A 26918-nucleotide genomic window follows, 5' to 3' on the forward strand; every position below is an offset into this window, starting at 1 on the left:
CATGCACAAATACCTCTTGGACTTATTTGCAAAGAGTGAAGACCTGCCATCTTGTTCAGAAATTATAGAAGTTTTAAAGAGTATGTGATGCCACAACTTTTTTTCTCTTTGTTTTGTATACAGCAAGGATGAGTTAGAACCTCTGTCAGAGCTTAACTGCTTTCCGAGTCTCCATCAGAGAATTTTACCCTAGTTTATGGTCTCGCTAACATTTTACCAGACAGGATGTCAGGAGAAATGTTCAACAGCAACACACACAGAAATGAAAATGCTTTTCTTCACGAAAAGTAGGAGAAGGCTAGAACTCCTATTGGACTTGTATTTCCATCTTTGTCCTTTTTGCAGATTTTTCCTTTCTTCCCATCTGGTGAAAGAAGAACTGGAAGCGAGAGTAAACCTTTATAGTGGTGGTCTCCAAACTGTGGCCCAATGGCAGGATGAAGCCCTTTGCTAGCCTAGATCGGACCTTGGGAAACTATTCCTCCCAATGACACCAACAGTGGGGCATAACTCCTGCCATGGACACTAATGATGGGGCACGATTCCTCCCCCTACTGACCACCAACTTCGAGGCTATGTATTTTCTCACGGATGTTGGGCCATGGACATTTTCCACCTCCCACTGGCCACAATCCAGCCCCCCCCCAGAGTCTTAAGGACAGTAAACTGGCCCTTTGTGTGAAAAGTTTGGAGTCCCCTGCTCTATAGCAGAAGAACATAAACCCTGCAGAAGTTTGAACCTTTCCCACTCTAACCAAAACCAGAAACGTTTTTAGCCGGACATACATTTTGCCTTAGTACCATGAAAATGCAACATTTTGCGTTAAGGTAGAACTAAAAGGCAACAGTCGTCTTTCTCCCCCCCCCCCCCCCATTTTAGATAGAGTAAGGGAGGTAACCCTTGTCAGTTTTTCTTGGCCATCTGGGGCGATTTCCCTTCACTTGTCCCATAGCCAAACAAGGTAGCAAGAGGAAATCCCTCCAAAGTAAGGGATTTCAGGGTGACATCAGGGTAACAAGGACTAGTGTCCCCACTGGAAGATTTCTCCTCGATTACTGTGCTGTGTCAACCCAAATTTGGGGATTTTCCTTTACTTTAATTTTCAATGTTGATGACAGTAAACAGGACAAATAAAGAGGGTGAATCTCCCAAACAGGGGCACAGACAGTAACAAAAACTAACTTACTCCCCCCCTCTACATTATCCATAAAGAGACAGTTTGCTTTTAGTTACACTTTAAATTCTGCTTCAAAAATACCAGTCCACTTCCTGAAACTACTGCCCAGGCACTCCTTTTTCTGCAGCCTCATATGTAAATATGCAGTGCCATCATCCAAGGCACTGCTGGTTTCAGAAGATTTAGAGTGAGATTTGGTAATATCACTTTTGTTCTGATGAATGTTCTTCTTGCTCTCCTGGACAGCAAGTTGCACCTGAGGACCTACAGTACAAGTTTATCCCAGCATCTGCTTAATATGAACGTGTGCTTCCTCTAACACGCCTGCTGCTGCTTGCTCATTACTCCCACTAGTCCTCATGAGGAGGCAAAGCCCTCGATCAGAATGGCCCCCTCCACAGAGACACATATTGGAATAAGGCATGGTAACCTAGCAGACATTGAATCCCGTTAGCCTATTCCAGGCAAAGCTAGAGGAAAATAAAAATAGGAATGCTCCGATAGCCTACACATTTATTGAGAGTAAGCAATCCTACGCTAGCTTTTCAATTTTGGGTTTAGATACATTTAAAAATCTTGCGCTCATTTTTGCCTTAACAACACCAATATTTAACCTACTGATGGCATTATATGGGCTAATTGAAAACCCAATGGCAGGGACTTCTCTTTTATATCACCATTGCTGTGACTTTGACATTGAATTTGTGCTTGGGAGCCGATTATAATTAAGCTTGCTAGCAAATATGACATGAATAAGGCATCTTAAGACATAAAAAAGGTAAAATAATGGTTTTGCATCAATCCTTTTTGTCTTTTTGCATCAATATTTAACATCTTTTTAAAGCGTTTTTTTTTTCTGTTTCAATATTTTTCACATGTTTCACAAAAAAGGTAACCAAAAGTGTTCACAAAGAACACGTACAGTATAAAATACATGCTAAAAGGATGGATATCCGAACATTTTTAGACAAGTATGACACCTGCAATAGGCGCGCTTCCCAATAGAGATCTTTGCTGGCCATATAGTTTGCATTATCTATGTCTTCATGAGCCCCCGTACTCGATTATTCCAAATGCAACATTGCCAAAATGCATCTCAATCACCATATACCGTCAGCGAGAGTACCTCTACCTTTTACTAACTCAAAGTAAATGTCAACTTATGATTCTTAGTAGATTGAATCACTGTATACTTTAAAGAAGGGGGTCTATATCTCCATAGAGAGTGTACCCCATCCCTCGTCACGCTGAAATCAGACGCCATACTACAAGGGAATAATCCCCATTCAGGGTTGTTAGAGACTAGGCCAGAAGACCCAGGAAAGAAGGAAAGGGAGAAAAAAGGGAAAAAAAAAAAAAAAAAAACAGAAAGGAAGGAAAGGAAAGGAAAGGAAAGGAAAGGAAAGGAAAGAAAGAAAGAAAGAAAGAAAGAAAGAAAGAAAGAAAGAAAGAAAGAAAGAAAGAAAGAAAGAAAGAAAGAAAGAAAGAAAGAAAGAAAGAAAGAAAGAAAGAAAGAAAGAAAGAAAGAAAGAAAGAAAGAAAAGAAAAGAAAAGAAAGAACCCCGCGCTCCGAATCACACAGCCCGAGGCCAGTCTAATCGGGGATAGATCTAGGACAGTGATGGCGAACCTTGGCACTCCTGATGTTTTGGAACTACATTTCCCATGATGGTCATGCACTCTGCAGTGTAGCTGAGCATCATGGGAAATATAGTTCCAAAACATCTGGAGTGCCAAGGTTCGCCATCACCGATCTAGGATCTCCAGTCAGATACCTGACCCATGGGTCCCAGACTTTCTTGAACATCTTCATTCTATTAGTTAAGATCGCTGTCAGGCCGCGTACACACGTGGGGACTGTTCGCTCAACTTTGTCCCCTGAACAGTGTTTCGGCGGACAGTCCGCTCGTGTGTGGGCTTCAGCGGACAGTTTCAGCGGACAGTCTGACGAACAAAGTTTTTCGGAAATTCCGTAAAACTGTCCGCTGAAACTTGGTTTGAGCGGACAGTCCGCCCGTGTGTAGGCTTGTTCGTCAAACTAAGTTCCGCGCATGCTCAGAAAGGATTTACACGCCGAAGGTTGCATTGCAGTGTATAGGACGTCGTATTTCTAGTCCCGTCGTACGTGCCGTTCACGTCATCGCGCAAGTTTCAGCGGACTGTTCGTTCGTCGTGTGTGGCCAAGTCCGTCCATGCTCATTTTGAGCGGACTGTCCGCTCAAACTGTTTGACGAACAAAGTTGGGCGAACAGTCCCCACGTGTGTATGCGGCCTCACTCTCATTAAGCATAATCCAGGAAAGTTTGTGCTTGAGCTGTTTAAAAATGCACTACGGCCGATATAAATATAAATGTTATGAGGAGTCTCTGGGATTTCGACACTGTCTCTACCTTGCAGCCTAGCAAGTGCCCGTCTCGGAGAAGTGTTTTTTTTTTTTTTTTAAATCTGATGTTTTAGATCAGTTTTTATATGGACTAATCGAGATAGAGATATTATATAGCTCTATCTATTCACCAGCTAATAACCAATCACAATTTTTTGTGGAATCTGGTATGCAATGATCAAGGGTCCACCAGCCCTTCCGTGATTTGTTTCACTCGTTTTATTGTGAACACGGCATCACAAAGGTCAGAATAGACAACAGTTTGGAGCCTTGCAGGGTGCTTCCTCACAATGATGTGATTAGGTCTTTGTGCCGCCATGAGGAAGGGACCCCTGCAAGGATTGACCTACAGTATGTGATGTTACTAATGTCACCAATATGGCAGGAGAGCTGGCGACATCCTTATTCTTGATTTAAATCTCACATGGCACCATTCAATCACAAAAAATACAAGCACCCACATACAATACTGATCTCACACTGTAGGGAGCGTGGCTCGAACACGAACTGTATGGCTTGTAATGACGACACATACAGAGTGAGAAAGTCAGCTCCCGAAGCCCCTAAAACACGTCCCAACTTTAACACCCTTTCTGCCTTCTGAAGTGCTTCCTTTGTCCTCATTCCGGTGCTGGGACACTTGTATATGCAGGGCCAGCGTGAAAAACAGCTGCTTCCTGAGCACTTCAAAGGAAACACGAGACCGTGAAATGGTCTTCCAAATCCTTTTAGCCTCTCCAACAGCATCACTGTAGAAAAGACAACACATGGTCATCTAATCACTCCGTCTGCTGTCCAGTCTTGCCACACATGGCATGTGTCTTTACTAGCACAGCAAGTGAATGGAGTATTTTTGGGGCAAAGTTTATGGGTAATTTGTCAGTTACTCAGAGATTCAACACAAACAAATACATTTGCTAATAAAATAACTGGCTCCAGGTGGTTAAACTGTGTAGCTAAACCCTTAGGCTGCATTCACACCATATTAGTGAGTAAACATAACACAAAACACACACAAAAATAAAAAAAATAAAATAACACACAACATGTCACGCTTGCGGTGCCATTCTTTGTTAATTAAACTCACAGTTAAAAACTGAGCAAAGCTTGAAGCTAGCTCTTAAAATGTGCATGAGCCAATTGGCCATGGGGTGACCTAAACGTAGCGAAACGATGCGCAAAAAAACAAAACAAAAAAAACCCCACATGTAAAAAGATTCACCTATCAGAGACCGCTTAACATGCGCTGAAGTTTAATCCTTTATGCTTCTAAAGCTCATTAAACAGCTATTAATGTTAATATCTATATGGAATGTGTAGGCCTAAAGTGGACAAAAAAAGCCTAACAAAATCTATTCTTAAAAATTTTCCCTTGCCCCTCCTCAAAAAAATAAATAAAAATGGATGTTGGTACTTCTGCAGGGGAGAGGAGGGAGCACCGATAATGGCTGGGCGACGCCCCATCTCCCGAAATTGCGAGCCGTTTACTGCTCCTTGAGCAGGACCAGCAGGATCACATGACCAGAGTGAAGCGGATTAAAAATAGGTAAACTGCAGATTTTTTTTTTTTTTTTTTTTTTTTAAACAGGTTAGATAGATAGGAGGAAAGGGAGGGAACATTTTTAAGAATAGTTAGACCTAAGCACTACAGTTCAAATCCCAACCAAGCGCCTATGGGTATATGCATGGAGTCTGCACGTTCTCCCTGCACTTGTGTGCAATTCCTCTGGGGACATTGCTTTTCTCCAACACTCTCAAAGATAGGTTGGTAGGCCAATTGGCTGCCTTTCTAAATTGGCCCTAGTATGTGTATGTATGACTGCAAAGTAGGGATCTTAAATGGCAAGCACCTTGAGGGCAGGGACTAATTTAAATCTACAAAAATAAATTTATTATATACATACATACATACACACACACACCTCTGCAAAAAATTGTCAGCACTATATAAATAACCAACATCAGTACTGCACAGTAAGGGGACATTTCATTACTAAACTAGTGCAATGGCACTACACCACAACTGGCACCTTGCAACTGCAGGTGCATAAACAGTTTGGAACACAAATATTATATACATTGTACACAGACTTGAGTCCCTATGACCTACAAATTTAACATTACCAAAGTCCTTAAGAAGCGAAAGCCCAAATCCCCTGAAATGTGTTGGCTTTGGTTTATACCCTTCAGCAGGGGTCTCCAAACTTTCATACAAAGCGCCAGTTTACAGTTCAGACTTTAAGGGAAGCTGTGGCCAGTGAGTAGAAAATGCCCTGGCATCAGTGGGTGTAAATAACACCTCAGGCTTGATGGCAAGAGGGTTTAAAAAAAAAAAAAGTTAGATAGCATCTGTGATCAGTGGGAGGACTAGTGCCCCACCATTGATATAAATTGAAGGAATAGTGTCCGATTGTGTCAGCGGGAAGAATAGTGCCTGATAACTGGTGGAATGCCCTGTACACACAATCGCACATTCCGACAACAAAATCCATGTTTTTTCCCCGATGGATGTTGGCTCAAACTTGTCTTGCATACACACAGTCACACAAATGTTGCTGGAAATTATGAACGTCAAGAATGCGGTAACGTACGACGAGCCGAGAAAATTGAAGTTCAATAGCCAGTGCGGCTCAGTGCGTCGGAATTGTGTACACACAATCGGAGTTTCCGACAATGGATTTTATTCTCTGAAAATTTGAGATCCAGATTTTTGCTAGATCCAGATCTCAAAATTTTATCTGTCGGAAATTCAGACAGAAAATGTCCAATGGAGCCTACACACGGTCGCAATTTCCGACAACAAGCTCCCAGCAAACATTTGTTGTTGGAAATTCCGACCGTGTGTACGCGGCATTAGTGTGGGAAATGGTCCCCCATAAATGGTGTCAGTGGAAGGGATAGTCCTCATCATTGGTGTCAGTTGGAAGAATAGTGCCCCATTGTTGGGGTCATAAAAAAAAAAAAAAAAAAATATAGTGCCCCAAAGTTGAAGTCAGCGAAAAAAGTAGTGCCCCAAAGTTGGACTCAATGGGAGAAAAAGTGCCCCAAGAATCAGCTGAAGCCAAGCAAAGAGCTGCATCTGGCCCCTGGGCCACAGTTTGGAGACCACTGTCATACAATCATAACGTGATTATAGTTCTCCAACCAGCTGGAGTCTCCAAGACTTTCCATTGATGTACAACATTCCTCACCACCTTCTCCAGATTTTGATACCAATGTCAGATGGAAGTTGACGGGCAGATTCTGCTAAATGCTTCCAAGCCTGAAAAGTAAAAACGAATGCAGCCACCACATTTAGGAACTGGTAAGCTGCAGGTATTACTTTATTTTTGCTATTTGCATGGGTTTCTTTCCACAACTAGTACAGGATTCTTTGATCTGCTTCCATTCAGACTATCCCTTGTATGGCTATACAAGAGGCATTTAGATGGAAAGCTCCTTCAGGGCAGGGACTTATGTGAATATTACTATGCATTCTGTAAAGCTGAGTATAATGATATGGCAGTGTAGATTAAAAAAATAAATAAATAATTTAAAATCAAGATGTTTATTGCTCTATCATTGATGGACTTAATCTTCCTAACAGTTGTTCTCTACTGCTGTCTCTGTCAAAGGCTGAGAGACTTTTGACTCCATAAGCTTCCACCTCCAAAGCCAGAAAATGGCTGACACGTTCCGCCCCCACCCCTCTGGTCTTTTATCCTGGAAAATTCAATCCCTTTTGCTCCTACATAAATTGCAAGTAATGCCATCACCCTCATGGATCTTACTGCTGTAATAGGCCACCAGCTGCTGGAGGTTGCTGAACTGAGTCCGAGATGTGATGTAGAATCCGCCACTGTCCAGCTTGCGAATCTTATAATGTTTGACGTTCAGTCCACGGTTGGGATCGTAGTCTGATACAGACAGGCAATAAGCACCTGGAAGATGACAAAGAAAATAATACATTTATAGGCTTGATACTGTATGCATCCTTAATTTAAACAATATTAAGATAAATCATCATTGAGCTTTTTTTTTTTATTAAATTAGAAATATAGGCCAAAAGGTTTTCATTTATTTTTTTCCATTTTGGATAGAAAAAGAGGGTTATAATCTGCCAGATTTTTCACCATATGTGCCCCACTGTGGAGATTTCCCTTCACTTCCTGCCCTATAGTCAAACAGGAAGTGAGAGGAAATCCCTGCAAGTTAAGAGAATCCCTCTGGGAACTCCCAGGTCATCAGAACTAGTGGCCCCATTGGAAGATTTCCCATCTATTACTTTTCTGGTGACAACCCAAAGTTTCGGATTTTCTTTTTCTTTCATTTCACTTTCAATGATTATAGTAAACAGGACAAAAGGGGCAAATTTCCTTAAAACGGTCAGACAGAGCGCAATAAAAAACGGACAAGTGCTCTAATCCATCTCCAGTTTTGCCTTTAGTGATTAATGTGACAGATTTTGAAGTGTCTGAAGCCAAGTCCAGATTTGCCAGCATTAGAAGAGACTCCGCGTTTTCCAGTTCAGCTGTATTTGATCCCCATAGATAGCCTAGCCAATATGAGAACCACCGATTTAAAGGAATGCGATTCCTCCATTTGCTTAAACAAGGTGGTTGGAGGAACCTCTCCCTTGCTTTGCTACTCTATTCTGACAGTGGGGACTCCACAGTCAGAACACATTGATCAGCACAGCAGCCAACTGGCTGCAGCCACTGATCCAATGAAAATTTTTCAACATTCTCATTCAATAGAAGTCAAACAGGAACAGGCATAGATGGACCAAAATTCAGACAGACCCTGCTGAACTGGCTGGGTTTCAATCCATCTATGGTCAGCTTTCTTGGACTTTCTACAGTTTTACTAACCTTCTAAATCCTTCTCCTGTTATGTTCTCTCTTCTATTTCTTTTAGGTAGTGAAGATATAACAATCATACAAAGGGCCCCTTGTGGGCCACTCTAAAGCGGACCACACTATACAATCTGATTGTACAATCTCCTTTTACATCTACCATCCACTCAACCAACAAATTAAATTCAAGATACTAACAGTAAATTACAAAGCCATCCACAACCTGGCCCCCAGCTACATCACCAACCTGGTCTCAAAATACCAAAATAATTGTCCTCTTCGCTACTCCCAAGACCTCCTCATGCCATGCCCACCTCCAGGACTTCATCCGAGCCTCTCCCATCCTCTGGAACTCTCTACCTCAATCTGTCTCTTACTTTGTCTACTCTTAGATGATCCCTGAAAACTCATCTCTTTAGAGAAGCCCATCTGGCCCCCACCTAACAACTGTATATTTTCTCCATCAGCACATACCCCACAGTTATCCCCTCTTGTATCGCTTGACCTCCCGATAGACTTTTTGGCTTAAAAGCGAAACGCTGTGTGGCAGAAAACGAACACTGCACATCATCCTGAACACCAGCGGCTGCTCCTGCAATTGCAGCCCCCCCCCCCATAAACAGGAGCCGCCGCTGGTGTTCAGGGTGATGTGCAGTGTTAGTTTTGTCGCACATAGCGTTTCGCTTTTAAGCCAAAAAGTTCAATTTTGGTCTCATCTGACCAGAGCACCTTCTTCCACATGTTTGCTGTGTGCCCCTCATGGCTTCTCACAAACTGCAAACGGGACTTCTTATGGCCTATTTTCAACAATGACTTTATTCTTACCCCTCCTCCATAAGGGCCAGATCTGTGGAGAGCACAACTATTAGTTGTCCTGTGGACAGATTGTCCCACCTGACAGTTGCCCAGCCTGTCAGTTTAGGTGAACGGCCATGTCTTGGTAGGTTTGCAGTTGTGCCATACCCTCCATTTTCGAATGATGGATTGAACAATGCTCCGTGAGATGTTCAAAGCTTGGGATATTTTTATCTAACCTAATCCTGCTATAAACTTCTCCACAATGTTATCCATGACCTGTCTGGCGAGTTCCTTGGCCTTCATGATGCTGTTTGTTCACTCAAGTTCTCTAACAAACTTCTGAGGGATTCACAGAACAGCTGTATTTATACAGAGATTCAAATTACACACAGGCAGACTATTTACTATTTAGGTGACTCTTCTGTAAAGGGCAGATTTGTGAAGAGCACCACTAAGTTGTCCTGTGGACAGATTCTCCCACCTGAGCTGAGGATCTCTGCAGCTCCTCCAGAGTTACCATGGGGCTCTTGGCCGCCTAGACTGTGCTGTCCTTCGCTACAGCGCAAACCGACTGGCTGGTCCCGGCCAATGATTTATGTCCGGAACCTGCCAATTGGCTCAGCAAATGACAGAAGAGAGCCCTGTGTAGCTAAATACAGGGCTCTTTACTGCAAAGCGAAACGTAAAAACCGGCGCATCGCAGTAAAAAAACACCACACAGCAGATACTACACACAGTAAATATTTTTAAGCACACAGTTAACCCCTTGATTGCCCCTGATGTTAACCCCTTCCCAGCCAGTGTCATTAGTACAGTGACCTGCATGCCGTTCCTTCAGAGCGCATGCGCTGGCGACGTCACTGGCCAACTCACAAGTAAATATCTTCTGTATCTAACTGTGTACGTTTACTGTACCTATAGGCAAGCATTATTATAGGCCTACCTATAGGTAAAAAATCAAACCATGTGAGTTTACGACTGGCCCTTTAATAACAGTGCTGCATAAGGGAATACCTTACAACTGAACAAAATATATATATAAAAAAAAATTTTTCTAAATACTAAAAGCAGCTTGTCGTGTGTTTTGTATGCTGATTTGTGGAGTATCATGAGATTGCTATAGTAGGTACTGTATTTTATTTTCAAATTTTTGGGGAGTTTAGAGTACAGGCAGTCCTCAGGTTACAAACAAGATAGGGTCTGTAGGTTTGTTCTTAAAGCGGTAGTAAACCCGCAATTTTTTTTTTTTTTTTTTTTTTTTTTTTTTTTTTAATACCTGCAAAGCAAAAGGCATAATGAGCTAGTATGCACCGCATACTAGCTCATTATGAAATACTTACCTTAGAACGAGGCCCCGACATCTGGCCCGATCCACGCCGAGGGAGCTGACATGTTCCCTCGGCGTGTCTTCCGGGTATCGCGGCTCCGGCGCTGTGAGTGGCCGGGGCCGCGACATCGTCACTCCCGCGCGTGCGCGCGGGAGATTTCATTCCGGCCGGCCACTGCCGGATTTTCAGGCCGAGAATCCCCTTGTGTGCATGCGCCGCTGCAGTCAGCGCCGCATACCGAGGGGAATATCTCCTAAACTGTACAGGTTTAGGAGATATTTTTTTACCTACAGGTAAGCCTTATTATAGGCTTTCCTGTAGGTAAAAGTTAAAAAATTGAGTATACAACCACTTTAAAGTGATTGTAATGGTTAGTTTAAAAAAACTATCATATTTAACTCCATTGTGCAGCTTGTCTTGCAAGGTCTCTCCCCGGGTGGTGGGGGTGGGGTTACCTTGTGGGCGCGCTCCCTAGTCCAGCATTCAGCGTCCATAGAGGCCAAATGAGGACTCTGCCCCGCCCCCCACGCCATTGGATTTGATTGACAGCAGCACAGCAGCAGGAGCCCATGGCTGCACTGCTATAAATCTATCCAATCAAGAGCAAAGAACTCCGGGCAGAGAGACAGCATGTCACCGTGGGTCAAGTTCTAGGGCTCAGGTAAGTAAAAGAGGGGTGCTGTTTTTTTTTTCCTCACACCTTAATGCAGGGGTCTCAAACTGGCGGCCCTCCAGCAGTTGCGAAACTACAAGACCCATGAGAGATTGCAAGGCTGACAGTTACAAGCATAGCTCCCACAGGCAGAGGCATGATGGGACTTGTAGTTTCAACTGGAGGGCCACAAGTTTGAGACCCCAGCCTCAATGCCCAGGATGGATGAAGGTGAAAAAACACGTACCTTTACAACCCCTATAAGTTGAATTTGTTTGCAAGTCAGAACAGGTAAATTTTTTAAGTGTAGCTCAAGCCAAAAAAGTAATTTTTACATTTTTTGGATAGCATAGAGAAGGGTTAACACCCCTGTAACATTTGTTTTGCTGTCTGTGCCCCTGTTCAGAAGATTTCGCCTCACTTTCTGTCCCAATGACAATGGGATTTAGAAAATTTGGGGTTGTCGTGGAAACAAGGATTGGTGATAAATCTTCTGTGGAGACACCTTTCCCCCATGACAACTCTTATGCCCCGTACACGCGGTCGGACTTTCGGACGGAAAAACGTGCGATCAGATCTTGTTGTCGGAAAATTCAATCGTGTGGGGGCTCCATCTGACTTTTTCCATCAGAATTTCCAACACAAAGTTTGAGAGCTGGATCTAAAATTTTCCGGCAACAAAATCCGATCGTGTGTAGACAATTCCGACGGAAAAAAGTGCCACACATGCTCAGAATAAATTACGAGACTAAAGCTATTGGCTACTGCCCTCTTTATAATCGCGTCGTACGTGTTGTACGTCGCCGCGATCAGAACGATCTGATTTTACGACAACTTTGGGCCAAAATCAGTGTGAAAAAATCTGACAGATTTTGTAGTTGGAATGTCCGACCGTGTGTATGGGGAATTACAGGAGTGAATTTCCCTTCCTAGGGGGAGATTTCCTCTCACTTCCTGTTGTCTCCCTCCGTTTGTAACCCACCTGTACAAGGACACCAACATGCAATAAATGGGAGAACACAGAAGGATAGATAGATAGATAAATATAATATAATATAATATAATATATATCTAATTTTAATAAAAATAAAAAGCAGGAAGTGCATTATGGGTGAGGCAGGTCTGCTTTGTTTGTACAAAAAGAGCATCACGCTGAGGTAACCGCTTCAGACAGAGCTGGAGGCAACAAAGTGACAGAGGAATGAAATAAACAGGCCTGTTTGAAAATATGAGGAGAAATTAGACTTCGCAAAGGAATAGCCGCCGGCTCCGGGGCCTGCCTGTGGCTTCCATTACTGCGGAATGAAAAGAAACGCATCAGGACGGGGAGAGACTACACACAGCATCCATCCTCCCAGCTCCACACACAAGAGGAGCCCTGAGGCCTCCGGCACACACACATCACTTCTGGTTGCTACGGGTTACACGAATATTTATCTCACTGACCCACTTATTGCTGCTGCTCCCCCTCCTCCCCGAAATGTTTCCCCCCTTCCCCCCCTCCCTCCACTGCCAAAGGCGGCCTGACTGAGGGGGGGGGGGGGGGGGGGGAAATGTATGGTGAGAAGCAGAACGCGAGAACAGAGAATCTATACACAGACACACAGTGTTCCCTCACTATCTCTACACACCATGTGTGGCCTCCATACTACAAAACTCCCAGGATTCTGCTTCTGTCACAAAGGCTTATTCTATAAGGCAACGAAAGAGGAGCGATGACGTGCAAAGTGACGCAATCAGAGACCATCTCCACATTTATGTGTTTAAAGTGGTGTTACACCCACAGAAAAAAAAAAAAAAAAAAAAAAAAAAAAAGGCTTAAAATTCTTTAAAAAAAAAAAAAGAATTTAATAAAAATCATTTGGAAAAAAAAAAAAAAAAAAAAATGTAACTCACCTCTAACTGCCTGTTGCTAGGGGGTCCCTTGTAGTCTACCTCCTTCAGTACCTGGGCTGGTGACTTCACTTCCCCTCGGCGCAGGAAGGGCGCCCCTTCGCTCCTGTCAGTCATCTGGGACACGTGGCAGGTCCCAGATGACTGCGCGGCCAATTACGGCGCCACTCGCGCAGTGGGTGCCCACAGTTGCAATGCCGGCGCTGCCGAGAGGAGGGGGGAGACGAGCGGGCTTCATTCACCCGCATCGCTGAACCCTGGGACAGGTAAGTGTCCGATTATTAAAAGTCAGTAGCTGCAGGATTTGTAGCTGCTGACTTTAATTTTTTTTTTTATCTTTTTAGGGGAAACTCCTCTTTAAAAGTGGAATTTTAGTCAGAAAATTAAAGCCCCATACACACCATCAGTTTTTTTGCTGAGTTTTTCCTTTAGGTTTACCAAAACCATGTAGTGCAAGGGCCTGTCTGATTGCATACAAACTGAAACTCCCAAGGTCTCCATATTATATGGTTTTGGTAAATCTGAAGGAAAAACTGATAGTGTGTATGGGGCTTAAAGGGATTGTAAAGTTTTTTTGTTTGTTTTGCTTTTTAAATAACAAACATGTTATACTTACCTCCACTGTGCAGCTCGTTTTGCACAGAGTGGCCCCGAACCTGCTCTTCTGGGGTCCCTTGGCGGCTGTCTCGGCTTCCTCCTGCAGATACTTCTCACGTTCATGTGAGCTCCCTCGCATGGTGAGAAGCACCTGCGGGCGTGCTCCCGTGATACAGCCGGTGTCCCATCATACATGGTCCCCCATCGATAGTGTCCGCTGTGTACTGCGCATGCGCAGTACACACAGATTCCGAAAACACCCCGAGGATGAACGGCTCCTGCGCCATGAGTCCAGGTTCTAGCCCCACCATCCAAGTGGACGTAGAGAAGGAATATAAAAGAGCAGAGCGCATCGAAGCCGAAGAACCGCCCTCTAATTTTCCCAACCCTATGTCCGCTTGGATGGTGGGGCTGCCACCTGCACTCACAGCGCAGGCACCGTTCATCTTCGAAAATTTTCCGAAGCTTCTTCTGCCCCGTACTGCGCATGCACAGTACGGGGCGGACACCATATGATGGCAGGACACTACCTGCCAAAACACCGGCGGCTATAGCCGCTCGCTGTATCACACGGCCTCGCCCCCCGGCGCTCAGCGTCAGTGGATGTGATTGACAGCAGCGCGGGCCAATGGCTGCGCTGCTTTCCATCCATCCACTCCAGCCAATCAGCGGCCAGGCTGAGTGGTGAAGGACGTCGGGGGCGAGCGTGGGATTTTCGAGGGGTCAGGTAAGTAAAAACGGGAGGACTGGGGGCGCAGGCAGTGTCAGATGTTTTTTCACCTTAATGCATAGAATGCATTAAGGTGAAAAAACATTTACCTTTACAACCCCTTTAAGTCTTGCTAGATCACGTCAGACTGGCCCACTTTTACAAGCATAGCTATGTACGGTCCAAAAATGCAGTAATACCCTGCTCTGCACATGCTCAGTTGCTCCATTTTAGGCACTGCTGAATTTGTAGAAGCCGATCTGTCGACAGCCTTAGAGCCCTTCTACACTGAAAGCGGCGGTATTTTTTAGCGCTGCTTTACCGTCGTTTTAGAGGTGCTTTTCGGCCGCTAGCATTCAAAAAAGGGTTAACATCACCCACAAAACACCGCTGCAGTGGCGGTTTGCCGGCGCTGCCCATTTAAATCAATCAGTGGGCAAGGGTGCTATAGGAGCAGTGTATTCACCGATCCTATAGCGCTGCAAAGCAGCTGCTTGCAGGACCTTTTGTGACGCACTGCCAGCGCAGCGCCCCAGTGTGAAAGCACTCGGGCTTTCACACTGGGTTTGCAGCTGAGGCTTTTTTCAGGCCCTTTGCAGGTGTTAAAGCGCCTGAAAAATGCCTTCAGTGTGAAAGAGGTCTTAAAGTGAAGTTCCACCCAAAAATGGAACTTCCGCTTTAACCACTTCCCGACCGGCGCACGCCGATGTAAGTCAGCAGAATGGCCCAGACAGGCAAATGGGCGTACCTGTACGTCCCTTTAAATTTGCCACCGTGCCATTGCGTGCGCACACCGACTCGAGTGCCACGGGGATACATCTCACAAGGAGGAAGAATAGGGATATGCTAATGTAAACAAGCATCTCCCCGTTCTGCCTAGTGACAGTGTCACTGATCTCTGCTCCCTGTCATCGGGAGCAGAGATCAGTGACGTGTCACACACAACCATGCCCTCCCCACAGTTAGAAATACGCCCAAGGACACACTTAACCCCTACACTGCCACCTAGTGGTCAACCACTACACAGGAATCAGTGCATTTGTATAGCACTGATTGCTGTATAAAAAAAAAAATCCCAAAAATGTCCGCTATATCCGCCATAAAAAAAAAAAAGAAAAAAAAAGCTGATCGCCGCCATTTCTAGTATAAAAAAAAAAAAAATAAAAAATAAAAATATTTAAAAAGCCACAAAACTATCCCTTTTTTGTAAACACTATAACTTTTGCGCAAACCAAACGTTTATTTTTTTACCAAAAATATGTAGAAAAATACATATCGTCCTAAACTGAGGAAAAACAAAAATGTGTTTTTTATATATATTTTTGGGGGATATTAATTATAGCAAAATGTTAAATAATTATGCGTTTTTTTCAAAATTGTCGCTCTTTTTTGTTTATTGCGCAAAAAATTAAAAAACCGCAGTTATCAGCTACCACCAAAAGAAAGCTGTATTTGTAGGGCGGAGGGGGGGGGGGAACGTCAATTTTGTTTGGGAGCCACATCGCACGACCGCGCAATTGTCAGTTAAATCGACGCAGTGCCGAATCGCAAAAAGTTGCTTGGTCTTTGGCCAGAAAAATGGTCCAGGGCTTAAGCGGTTAAGTGATGGTGACCCCCTGACATGCCACGTCAATTTTTTTTGGGGTGTCCACAGTTAGAATGCCAGCGCCGCAGAGAGGAGGGGGAGAGGAGCAGGGCTTTGTGCGCCCACATCGCTGGACAGGTAAGGGTCCAATTATAAAAAAAAAAAAAAAGTCAACAGCTACACTTTTTGAAGCTGCTGACTTTTCACTTTTTTTTTTCCCCGGCGGAACTCTGCTTTAAAAAGTAGTTGTAAACTTCAATCTTTGACTTGTACCTATAGATGAGCCTTATTGTAGGCCTACCTATAGGTACTGTAAAAATCTCATGAACGTGCACCGTTATATAGGAGATATTTACCATATATGCAGCCGATAACATCACCGGCACATGCACTCTAATGCCCCATACACACGGTCGGATTTTCCGATGGAAAATGTTCGATGGGAGCTTTTTGTCGGAAATTCTGACTGTGTGTAGGCTCCATCTGACATTTTCAAATCGGAATTTCCATCACACAAAATTTGAGATCTGGAGCTCAAATTTTCCGACAGCAAAATCTGTTGTTGGAAATTCCGATCGTGTGTACACAATCCCGACACAGAAAGTTCCACGCATGCTCACAATCAAGTAAAAGAGCCGCACTGGCTACTGAACTTCATTTTCCTCGGCTCATCGTACGTGTTGTACGTCGCCTCGTTCTTGACGTTCGCAATTTCCGACCAACTTTGTGTAACCGTGTGTATGCAAGACAAGTTTGAGACAACAGCTATCAGAAAAAAAATCCATGGATTTTGTTGTCGGAATGTCCAATCGTGTGTACGGGCTGCATTCACACCAGAGCGTTTCAAAGTCACGCATTTTTACCGCAATTTTGTACAGGTCACCAATGTAAAAAACTGAAAACCTGTAATCTGCCCCAAAGAAGCTTGTGTTCTTTTTTGAGTTTAGGGTGTTTTTCTTCAAGTGGCAAAACGCTCAGACGTGAACAGGTGCCAGTGAAATGAATGGGATTTTGATTGTTGGGCGTTTTTCTGGCGTTTTATCAGCTGAAAACACTCAGGCGTGAATGCAGCCTGAAGGAACGGCCACCCAGGCCGCTCCTTCTGAATCCTCTGCTGTAAATGGTGGCTCCCTGCGGGTGCGACATAATCGCGACTCAGGTCAGTCACACAGATGGAGTCCGCAGACCTGGAAGGAAGACTGGTGAAGATAGAGGTGGCCTCCAGTGATGACAGCTTAGTTTTCAGGTACATTTCACATAATGTGCTAGTATGCGATGCATACTAGCACATTATAGATTTACACATTGCAGGTTTAGAAATAAAAAAAACAACAAACAAAAAAAACAAAGCAGTTTACAAACACTTTAAATACTTCCTGCCCAAGGCATGTCATATGATGTCATGAACTTTGAGTGCGGATATCTGAAAGATGATCTCTGGATGATGCCTGTAGCTGCAGGCATCATCCAGAGATGATCTTTTTCAGCCGGAAATTTTGTGCACCGCAAGAACAATCCTAGCGGCAGTTCAGCCACTTGATCATCCTTAAAGGTGGAGGGAGGGGACATCGCTGCTTCTCCATGCTCGCCTCCTGCGATTGGCCGTCGGAAATTTACCATAGAGATTTCTGGTGACCAGATGGTCCCCAGTCCTCTCTATGACCCTTTGAGGCCCGGGAGCGAGGTTATGACATCACTTCCGGCCCAGCGGAAGTAAAAAAAGCCAAGGACGCAGCTGGAAAAGCCGAGAGAGTTTATTTTTATATCTCAGCCTTTCCAGCCTGAAGGAGAGATGACCCCCACATCTCTCCATAAAGAGGACCTGTCATGCAGTATTCCTATTACAAGGGATGTTTACATTCTTTGTAATAGGAATAAAAAAGTAATGACATTTTTTTAAAAATAGAAAAGTTTAAAAATAAACATAAAAGAATAAAAAATAAAAATTTAAAGCGTCCCCAGCGTGCTCGTGCACAGAAGCGAACGCTTACATAAGTCGCACCCACATATGTAAACAGCATTCAAATCACACATTTGAGGCATCATTGCATGTGTTGGAGCAAAAGCAACAATTCTAGCCCAAGACCAACTCTGTAAATATAAACATGTAACCAGTAAAAAAAAAAAAAAAAAAGGGTTTAAAATGTCGCCTATGGAGATTTTTAGGTATTGAAGTTTAGCGCCATTCCATGAATGTGCGCAATTTTAAAGCATGACATATATTAGGTACCCATTTACTCGGTGTAACATCATATTTCATATTATACAAAAAAAATTGAGGTAACTTTACTGTTTTTTTTTTTAATTCAGGAAACAAAAAAACAAAAAAAAAAAAAAATTTTTACATGCAGGAGCGAAGTGCCAGAATTGGCCTGAATGGGAAGTGGTTAAAAGGGAATTAAACCCTCCTCCATCTTTTACAGCCTAGGAAGCTGCTGTTTGATCAGCATCTGCCATGATGCTTCACATGTGATCAGTTAGGATACCAGACATTTGGTTTGACAGTTTAGTTGAGGACAAACAAATGTGACTGGAATGCCAGGATTGCTAACCATTTTCTTAAACCGCTAAATTGATGGGTTTTAGCTGTAATTTTATGATTTACTGCTGCTCAGGGGCTCTGGGCTAATTTTACAGCACATGCCAATATTGGTAGCATAATTATTAATGTGGAATTTAGGTTCCTTGCTAAAGAACATTTTTTTTTTTAATCAAATGGTTATAGGCAAAGTTCCAATTTAAAGCAGTATTAAAACCAAAAAACAATCACGGACTATATTGTATCCAATCCTCAATATGGTGGCTGCATTGGTTTTCTTTTTTTAGGCCTCCCCCCCCCCCCTTTATTTTTACCCAATGAGCCTGCACCGAGTCTGGGGAGAGTGTGCTAAAGCAGAACTAAACTCAGTTTAACGGTTTTAAAAAACAAAGTTACATTCCCGGCATACTGAGAATGCACTGGTCACATTTAAATTGCGCCCTCAACCATTTTTGGGCTTAACAGTGGAACTTTACCTACAACAATTTGATAAAAAAAAGAATGTTCTTTAGCAAGGAACACAAATTCCACATGAATAATTATGCTACCAAAATGGGTGTGTGCTGTAAATTGCCTCCAGGATTGCTCCCGATTCCTCTTGCTGAAGGCTGCCCTTTTGCTGAAGCCCAGAGCCCCTGAACAGCAGTAACTCATAAAATGAAACTAAACCCATCAATTTAACGGTGTCAAAAAACAGTTACATTCCTGGAATACTGGGATTCAGCTGTCACATTTGTTTGTATCCTCAAACTGTCAAACCATCAAATGGCTGGTGTCATAACTAAAATTACATGTGCAGCACCATGGCAGTTGCAAATCAAACAGAGGCAAAGAAGGCAGCTTCCTCAGCTGAAAAGGATAGGAGGGTTTAGTTCCACTGATCTTCTGAACCAGTCGAATTTCTGTACGTGTATACCAGCCTTTAGATGCACAAATGGAAGCTAAACTCCAGCTCACCCTTCATAAGCAGTTACAGCAACAAATTTTTTTTGTCCCTTTTGGGATAAAGGTTTTACATTAACAAAAGCTGAACATTGTAAGCACCCCTGTCAGTATTAAATGGTTTTTCTCGACCCACTGTGTCACTTTTGCTGGACAGATTGATCCGTTAACCACTTAAGGACCGAGCCTCATTTTGAGATTTGGTGTTTACAGGTTTAAAACAGGTTTGTGCTAGAAAGTTACTTAGAACCCCCAAACAAATATATTTTTTTCCCCAACACCTTAGAGAATAAAAATGGCGGTCGTTTCAATACTTTGTCACACCATATTTGCGCAGCGTATTTACAAGCGCAGTTTTGGAATAAATACACTTTTTTAATAAAAAAAAAAAAAAAAAAAAAACACAGTAAATTTAGCTCAAATTTTTTTATATTGTGAAAGATGTTGTTACGCCAAGAAAATTGATACCCAACATGTCAGGCTTCAAAATTGCACCCGCTCGTGGAATGGCGACAAACTTTTACCATTAAAAATCTCCATAGGCAAGGTTTAAAAAAAAAAAAAAAAAATTCTACAGGTTGCATGTTTTGAATTACAGAGGATGTTTAGGACTGGAATTATGGCTTTCGCTCCAACGATCGTGGCGATACCTGACATGTGTGGTTTTGGACACAGTTTGCATATGCGGGCACTACTCATGTATTTGTTCACTTCTGCACAGGATGGGGCGCGTTAAAAAAAAATAAAAAATTCTATTTTTTAGACTGTTAAATAAGTAATTGTGCCATTTTTATTCCTATTACAAGGAATGTAGATATGCCTTGTAATAGTTTTCACATTGCTTCTGCCCTGCAATTGTATGGAGATGGTGGGGGTGTTGGGGTTTGAGGTTTTGTAGTGGGAACACCGCTTTAAGAGGGAAAAAAAAAATAAAAAAAAAAAAAAAACCACACGGCACTGAACATTTGGGGGATAACTGACGGGGTGGTCAGGTGGTTGTACAGAAGTCAATTGACTTCTGTACAACCAGGGTGCTCAAAAATGCAGCCAGTCCCTGCTGAACCGACCAAATTTCAATCCAGGTATGGCCGGCTTTAAATTGTACGGATCTCCCTGGCTGTGCAGTGTGGCATAGGTGTATAAACTTCAAGACTGAATTATATACCATTTGGCAGCTTAAAAAACTGTTCACCTTCTGTATGTAATTCAAATGTGTTAAGTCATTTACCTGGAGATCCATTTACAGTAATTCTGGATGTAATGTCCCATGACAGGTAAAAAAAATTAAAAAAATTAAATAAAAAAGTCCTTCTCACCTTTGGTGGTCTCACTCTCTCTCACTAGGAAAGTCCCTCGTGGGTTCTCTTGGTTCAGCAATAATCGCTCAGATTCCCTGCGTGTGATCTTCCCAAAATACCACCTGTGGAAGGCAGAGAGGACAGTGAACTTTAGTAAGCACATACAATTGCACGCGAGTATTACAACTGCACAAAAAGTCAAATAAAACAACTCCCTGGACATGACTGGGTTAAAAATTCTTGCTGGACTTTACAATGATCTTCACCAGTGATCCAGCTACTGCACTACCTTGCTTTCTTCATTATGCATATACTCACATACAAATCAGTGACTCCTAAATATTTTTTTGGTAAAAAAATAAAAAAAGCCAGTTTTTTATTTTATGTATAAATCAAACTATGCCAAGCTACCCTGTGCCAGCAGCATACTGGAGATCGAGATCACTGTGCTTACACGAAAAGAGTACAGTACAGCCATCTGACAAGGACCCATACACAGTGCTGCAGACAAAAATGATCAACCTCCACGACCAATGTTATGGATTGGAGCACTGTGCGGGGGGGAGATCCAAACCACTGCCATGTGTGAGAGCAGAGGTCCAGATCTCCAATACAAGGGGAGCTTCATATAGTTCACTGATGAACATTCCCTAAAAATGCTCATAAACTTTTCTTTTACGTTTTCAAAACAGATTTTCTGTCATTTGAAGATAACAAAAAGACATTCTATACAATAGCCTCGTACAAACGACGAAATAATATTGGAAGAATCGTCATCTTTTTTTTGCACGCTAGTCTCATGTATCTTAAAACTAAACTTAAGATTCTTGTAAGACAGAATACAACTTCAGATGTGACTTATTGTATTCTTTTGTTTCTGAGCATGCACGGTCTTAGTCACGCAATTTTTTCCATACAAATATTATCAGGCCTTGAAGAGTTTGTTTTGAATCTAGGAGCCAGCTTAATAAAAAAACTAAAAAAATAAATTAGGAACCAGTTCTTTAAATTAGCTGCCTCCCACCCAAAACTGCATGTCTGGGGTATTGGCAATAGGAATTTCTAACGCCTGGTGCCAAACAAAAAAAAGACCAAAAATAAATTTTTTTTTTTAGTAAGTTATAACATTTTGCAAATAATTAAATTTTTCTCCTTCACTGATGGGCACCGATGAGACTGCACTGGTGGGCACTGATGGGTTGCCACTGATATGCGATCACCGGTGGTAAGCAAAGGGCGCCAGATAAAGCCTGCAACCGCAACCCTAGTACCCAGCTGTCAAACTAGGAAGGAGATGTCGATGGTGGGCAGGCAGTAAAAGCGGGCAAGAGAAGCCCTCAGTCAGAATGGCAGGTGCGCCGCACTCATCACAACCCCGCTCACCAGAGGACAACGATGGTTCCCACAAATGAGTGCTGTATCACACTCCAGCAGGCTGCAAAACCGCGGCCTCAACTACTACTGGCCAGTTTGACCTATTAGTCAGCAAGCGCCACATGGGGATCCAGACCGATGCATAGCCCAAGCGCCAAGATGCAATTTCCAGTTGCCATGGTGACCTGGGATTTGTCATGCCCCACGAACACTGTACTAATTTCACAAAAATCGTTTATCATACAAGAAACATTTTTCCCCGCTTGTCCTTTCAGATATTTTTGTATGAACTAGCGTGATGGGCTTTGGAAAGCTGTGTCCCAACAATCAGATTATCGAATGACCACTCTGCATACGTTTTTTCATCCGATATTCTCATTGCGTGTACGGGCCCAAGGTCAACATCACTCATTTAACATCCTTAGGTAAAAATAAATTTTGCTACAACCCATGTGTCATAGTACTCACTCTTCAGCCTGAATGGAGTCGGAAGGAGCCACGTAGTTGCTTGGAATGTACCCGGTCTGCCCAGAGCTGAGAGATCGCGCTAACCACCAGTCACCTTCCCTGTGGATGTAAACAATGACAATATATTACTCACAGGATACCTGTCCTCGATATGCCATGAAACCAAAGCTCCAGCGATTGCATACACACGTCATCACACATTCCACTGTTGTAAGCAAGTACATACCTGATATCTGGCCTCCTACAATGCAGCATGTGAGAGAGAAACACACAGGATCAGGCATGATAACAGGGAAGAAAAGTGAGATTGTAAGAGAGCTGGAGCAAGAAAGACAGACAGACAGACAGACAGCTCAGCACGATAAAGAGAAATCGGGGGGCCAAGATCACAATGGAAATTCATGATCTTTGGTCTCATTTTTTTAGGATAATCCTCCAAACTGAAAATGCCCCCCCCCCTTTGATCTGTATTAGCGATTAACCAATGGAATCTTGTATGCACGTTAACCTATTTACTGCAAACGGGCATGTTTAAAGTAACTCACCCAATTCTAAGGCTGGCTACAAACTGATTCTTCCATCTATACAAGCGAGGTGGATAGAGGAATTCCCCACCACCGGGAGATTGTATTCTGACAGTGGGGAAAGAGGCTTTCCAACTGTTCAAAGAAGTCAATCATTAGATCGACTTCTGTTGAGTGGGGGTGGCCACACATAGATCGAAATTCAGTCGGCCCCTGCTGTGCTGGCTGAATAATAATTAGCGGCACTTTCAACTCCCATTAATTCATCTATGGCCAGCTTAAAGTGGTTTTAAAGGCTCAAGGGTTTTTTTTACCTTCATGCATGAAGGTAGAGCTGCACGATTAATAATTATCTAGATCGTTGCGATCTTGACAAAGTATTTCCTGATTCTTTCTATGCAGAGAATTCTCTCCGCTCTGATAAAGCCAACAGCAGTCAAAAGAAAGGGGGGGGGGGGGAATAATACACTGGCATTCTGCCAAGAATTACAACATTCTTTAGCAGTGGAACATAAGTATAAAACATTGCAACAATGTGTCCTTTAGATCAAAGAAATACACTTTGGTGTGTAAATGAAGGAAGTTGAACCATTTAAAGTGGTGTTGCCACCAAAAAATTAAAAGCTGCTTAAAGTTCATAAAAAATAAAAAAAAATAAAAGAATTGGCAAAAAAAATTTTTTTACTCACCTCTAAATACCTGTTGCTAGGGGGTCCCTCGTAGTCTGCCTTCTTCCTTGCCCGGGCTGGTGACATGACTTCCCCTCGCGCCGCACATTCACCTGGGACCTGTGACGTGTCCCAGGTGACTGTACAGCCTATCACGGCACCCTGCGCCGCATGCGCAGTGGGTGCCCAGCTGTGAAGCCACATCTGGGTGCCCACAGTACGCATTACGGCGCAGCGAGCGGAGAACGAGGGGGGGGGGGCTTCGTTCCCCCGCATCGCTGGACCCTGGGGCAGGTAAGTGTCCGATTATTAAAAGCCAGCAGCTGCAGTATTTGTAGCTGCTGACTTAATTTTTTTTTTGAGGGGGTACCCCACTTTAAACACTAAACCTTTTTCTGACATTTATTGGTTTCGAGTTAAAATCATTTATTGTGCTAGAAAATTATTTAGAACCCCAAAACTCTCCCTCTCTCCTAGAGAATAAGATAGCGGTTGTTACAATATTTTATGTCACACTGTATTTGTGCAGCAGTCATTCAAATTTTTTGGGAAAAAATATAAAATTTGAATGAATATTAAAAAAAGTTCAGTTAGCCCAATTATTTTTTTGTATAATCTGAAAGATTTGACACTGCGAGAATCGTGATCTTTTTATTCCAAGCAAAAAAAATAGTGATTCTCATTTTGGCCAGAATCGTGCAGCCTACTAGCCCCTTCCAGATCCAGCAATGTGCACAAGAGCAGTGGCTATGTATTCTGCTATATATTTTTGGGAAAAAAATCCATTTCAAAAGCATATATTGATTGGTTTGCGCAAACATTATAGTGTCTACTATTGGATATTTTTATGGAATTTTGTATTTTTTTTTTTACTAGTAATGGCGCCGATCAGCGATTTTTATCAGGACTGCGACATTGCAGCAGACAAATCCGACATCTGACGCTTGACACTTTTTTTTGGGAACCAGTAACAGATCAGTGCTAACAAAAATGCATGTTATGGTACTGGCAGGGAAGGGGGTTAACCCCAGGGGCAATAAGGGGTTAAAGTGTGTTCCCTGAGAGTGTCCAACTGTGTGGGGGATGGACTGACAACACAGAGATCCATGTTCCTACTTAGCAGGAACACAAGATCTCCATGTTGTCCCCGTCAAAACGGCGGCCTGCCTTGCTTACATAGGCAGATCCCCATTCTGCCTCTGTGTGCAATGATTGTGGGTGGACCTGCTGACTGGCTCCCCCATTGACCAATTGGTGCGTGCACATACGGGCTGGTGCACGAAAAGACGTAGAGGAATATTGCGCGGCGGGTGGTTTTAAACCTCAGAAATGAAATCTAAACAAAGCCTACCACTCTATAGTGTGTACTTGTCTAAATTAAGAGCACCAAGTGTGATTTCAGTCTACTGCTTTGTTGCTCTTTCCCGACACCAAGAGAAAATAGGGTGACGGGAGGGATCTCCAGCTGATTGACAGCCCCTGTTCCTGTGTGCGGTGTGAAGGGGGGGGGGGGGGGTAGTCCCTTCCCTCCAATCAGCTCTCAGAGCTCTGCCGTCTAATTTCAGCTCTCCGTCCCAATTCTTCTAAAAGCTCAGATAAGCTGTATGAATTCTGCACTTTGAACAGATGTAGAGAAGAAAAGACTGCAGATAAATAGGGACCACTTATGTAAGAGGATTTGTTTCATCTCTGTATCACCAGAGGACAACCATGTTAATTGCAGGCTGGTTTGTTCTGGAATCTGATCATTAAGCAGAAAGTAAAAAAAAAAAAAAAAAAAAAAAAAAAAAAAAGCGTATATATGGGCTAACTCACGTGTTGTTGACGATTTGTAGTCTGTCCCCCTTTTTGAACGATAAGTCTGTTTCTGTGCGAGACTCATAATCATAAAGAGCGACAAAGGTGGTGACTCCCCCTAAAGAGACAGAAAGTAAAATCATGTAAATTTGAGGACATGTGCTTCATATAAGATTAGGTGAAGATGCTTAGATTCCAGCTCCAGCCAAAACAAATTTTTGTTACACTACGGAAAGGTTAACCTCTGTTAAGGTTTTATACCGTCTAACATTTTTCTGCACTTCCTATCATATTGAACATACAGGAAGTGGGGAGATTTCCCCAATGGGGACACAGACAGCAATAAAAAAAAAAAAAAAAAAAAGAAGAAGAAGAGCAGAAAGCAGCACAGGCACGTTACTGATGAAACATCAGCTGGGTGGAGAATGAGCAGGCGTAGCTGCGTGCTAGCGGACGTGGCGCATGCGTAGGACACAGGAGGATACACAGGATTCTAAAGGATTGGCAGGGAGGAAGGTGTGGACCAACCAATCGATAATGAAAATCGGCAACGATTTTCATTATCGATAATATTGGTTAATCGTTTCAGCCCTAGCACAGAGTTCTTTCTTCTTCACTTTGGTCCTGTACATGTGCTTTCTTGAGCAGGGGAACCTTGCGGGCGCTGCAGGATTTCAGTCCTTCACGGTGTAGGTGTAGTGTGTTACCAATTGTTTTCTTGGAGACTATGGTCTCAGCTGCCTTGCGATCATTGACAAGATTCTTCCTTGTAGTTCTGGGCTGATTCCTCACCGTTCTCATGATCACTGAAACTCCAGGGAGGTGAGATCTTCCATGGATCTCTCGGGCAGAGAGATATTGACAGTTATTTTGTGTTTCTTCCATTTGCGAATAATCCCACCAACTGTTGTCACCCTCCTCACCAAGCTGCTTGGCGATGGTCTTGTAGCCCATTCCAGCCTTGTGTAGGTCTACAATCTTGTCCAACATCCTTGGACAGCTATTTGGTGTTGGCCATAGTGACGAGATTGGAATGTGATTGATTGCTTCTGTGGACAGGTGTCTTTTAGAAAAGGTAACAAGCTAAGATTAGGAGCACTCCCTTTAAGAGAGTGCTCCTAATCTCAGCTTGTTAACTGTATAGAAGACACCTGGGAGACAGAAATCTTGCTGATTGATAGGGGATCAAATACTTATTTCACTCGTTAAAATGCAAATCAATTTATATCTTCTTAGAAATGCATTTTTCTGGATATTTTTTGTTGTTATTCTGTCTCTCACTGTTAATATAAACCCATCATTAAAATAATAGATTAAATAATTATTAATAGATTGATAATTTCTTTGTCA

General features: G+C 43.0%; 1 protein-coding gene across 2 annotated transcripts in view; it reads right to left on the bottom strand.

Annotated features, from left to right (window-relative positions):
* Positions 1-26918, bottom strand: part of SRC (SRC proto-oncogene, non-receptor tyrosine kinase) — a 90765-nt gene that overhangs the window by 19201 nt on the left and 44646 nt on the right. The window contains exons 3-7 of one of the 2 annotated variants that reach the window (XM_077459055.1): positions 25587-25686; positions 22806-22820; positions 22580-22678; positions 20756-20859; positions 7332-7481 (exon numbers count right to left, since the gene is read on the bottom strand). In XM_077459055.1, the coding sequence (XP_077315181.1) occupies positions 7332-7481; positions 20756-20859; positions 22580-22678; positions 22806-22820; positions 25587-25686 (468 nt within the window). The remainder of the gene's footprint in view (positions 1-7331; positions 7482-20755; positions 20860-22579; positions 22679-22805; positions 22821-25586; positions 25687-26918) is intronic. The other variant, XM_077459056.1, reaches the window with a different exon arrangement.

The sequence above is a fragment of the Lithobates pipiens genome, unplaced genomic scaffold, assembly GCF_037356315.1.
Source record: "Lithobates pipiens isolate NorthernLeopardFrog02 unplaced genomic scaffold, aLitPip1_a1.2 Scaffold_28, whole genome shotgun sequence".
In the NCBI taxonomy this organism is placed as follows: domain Eukaryota; kingdom Metazoa; phylum Chordata; class Amphibia; order Anura; family Ranidae; genus Lithobates; species Lithobates pipiens.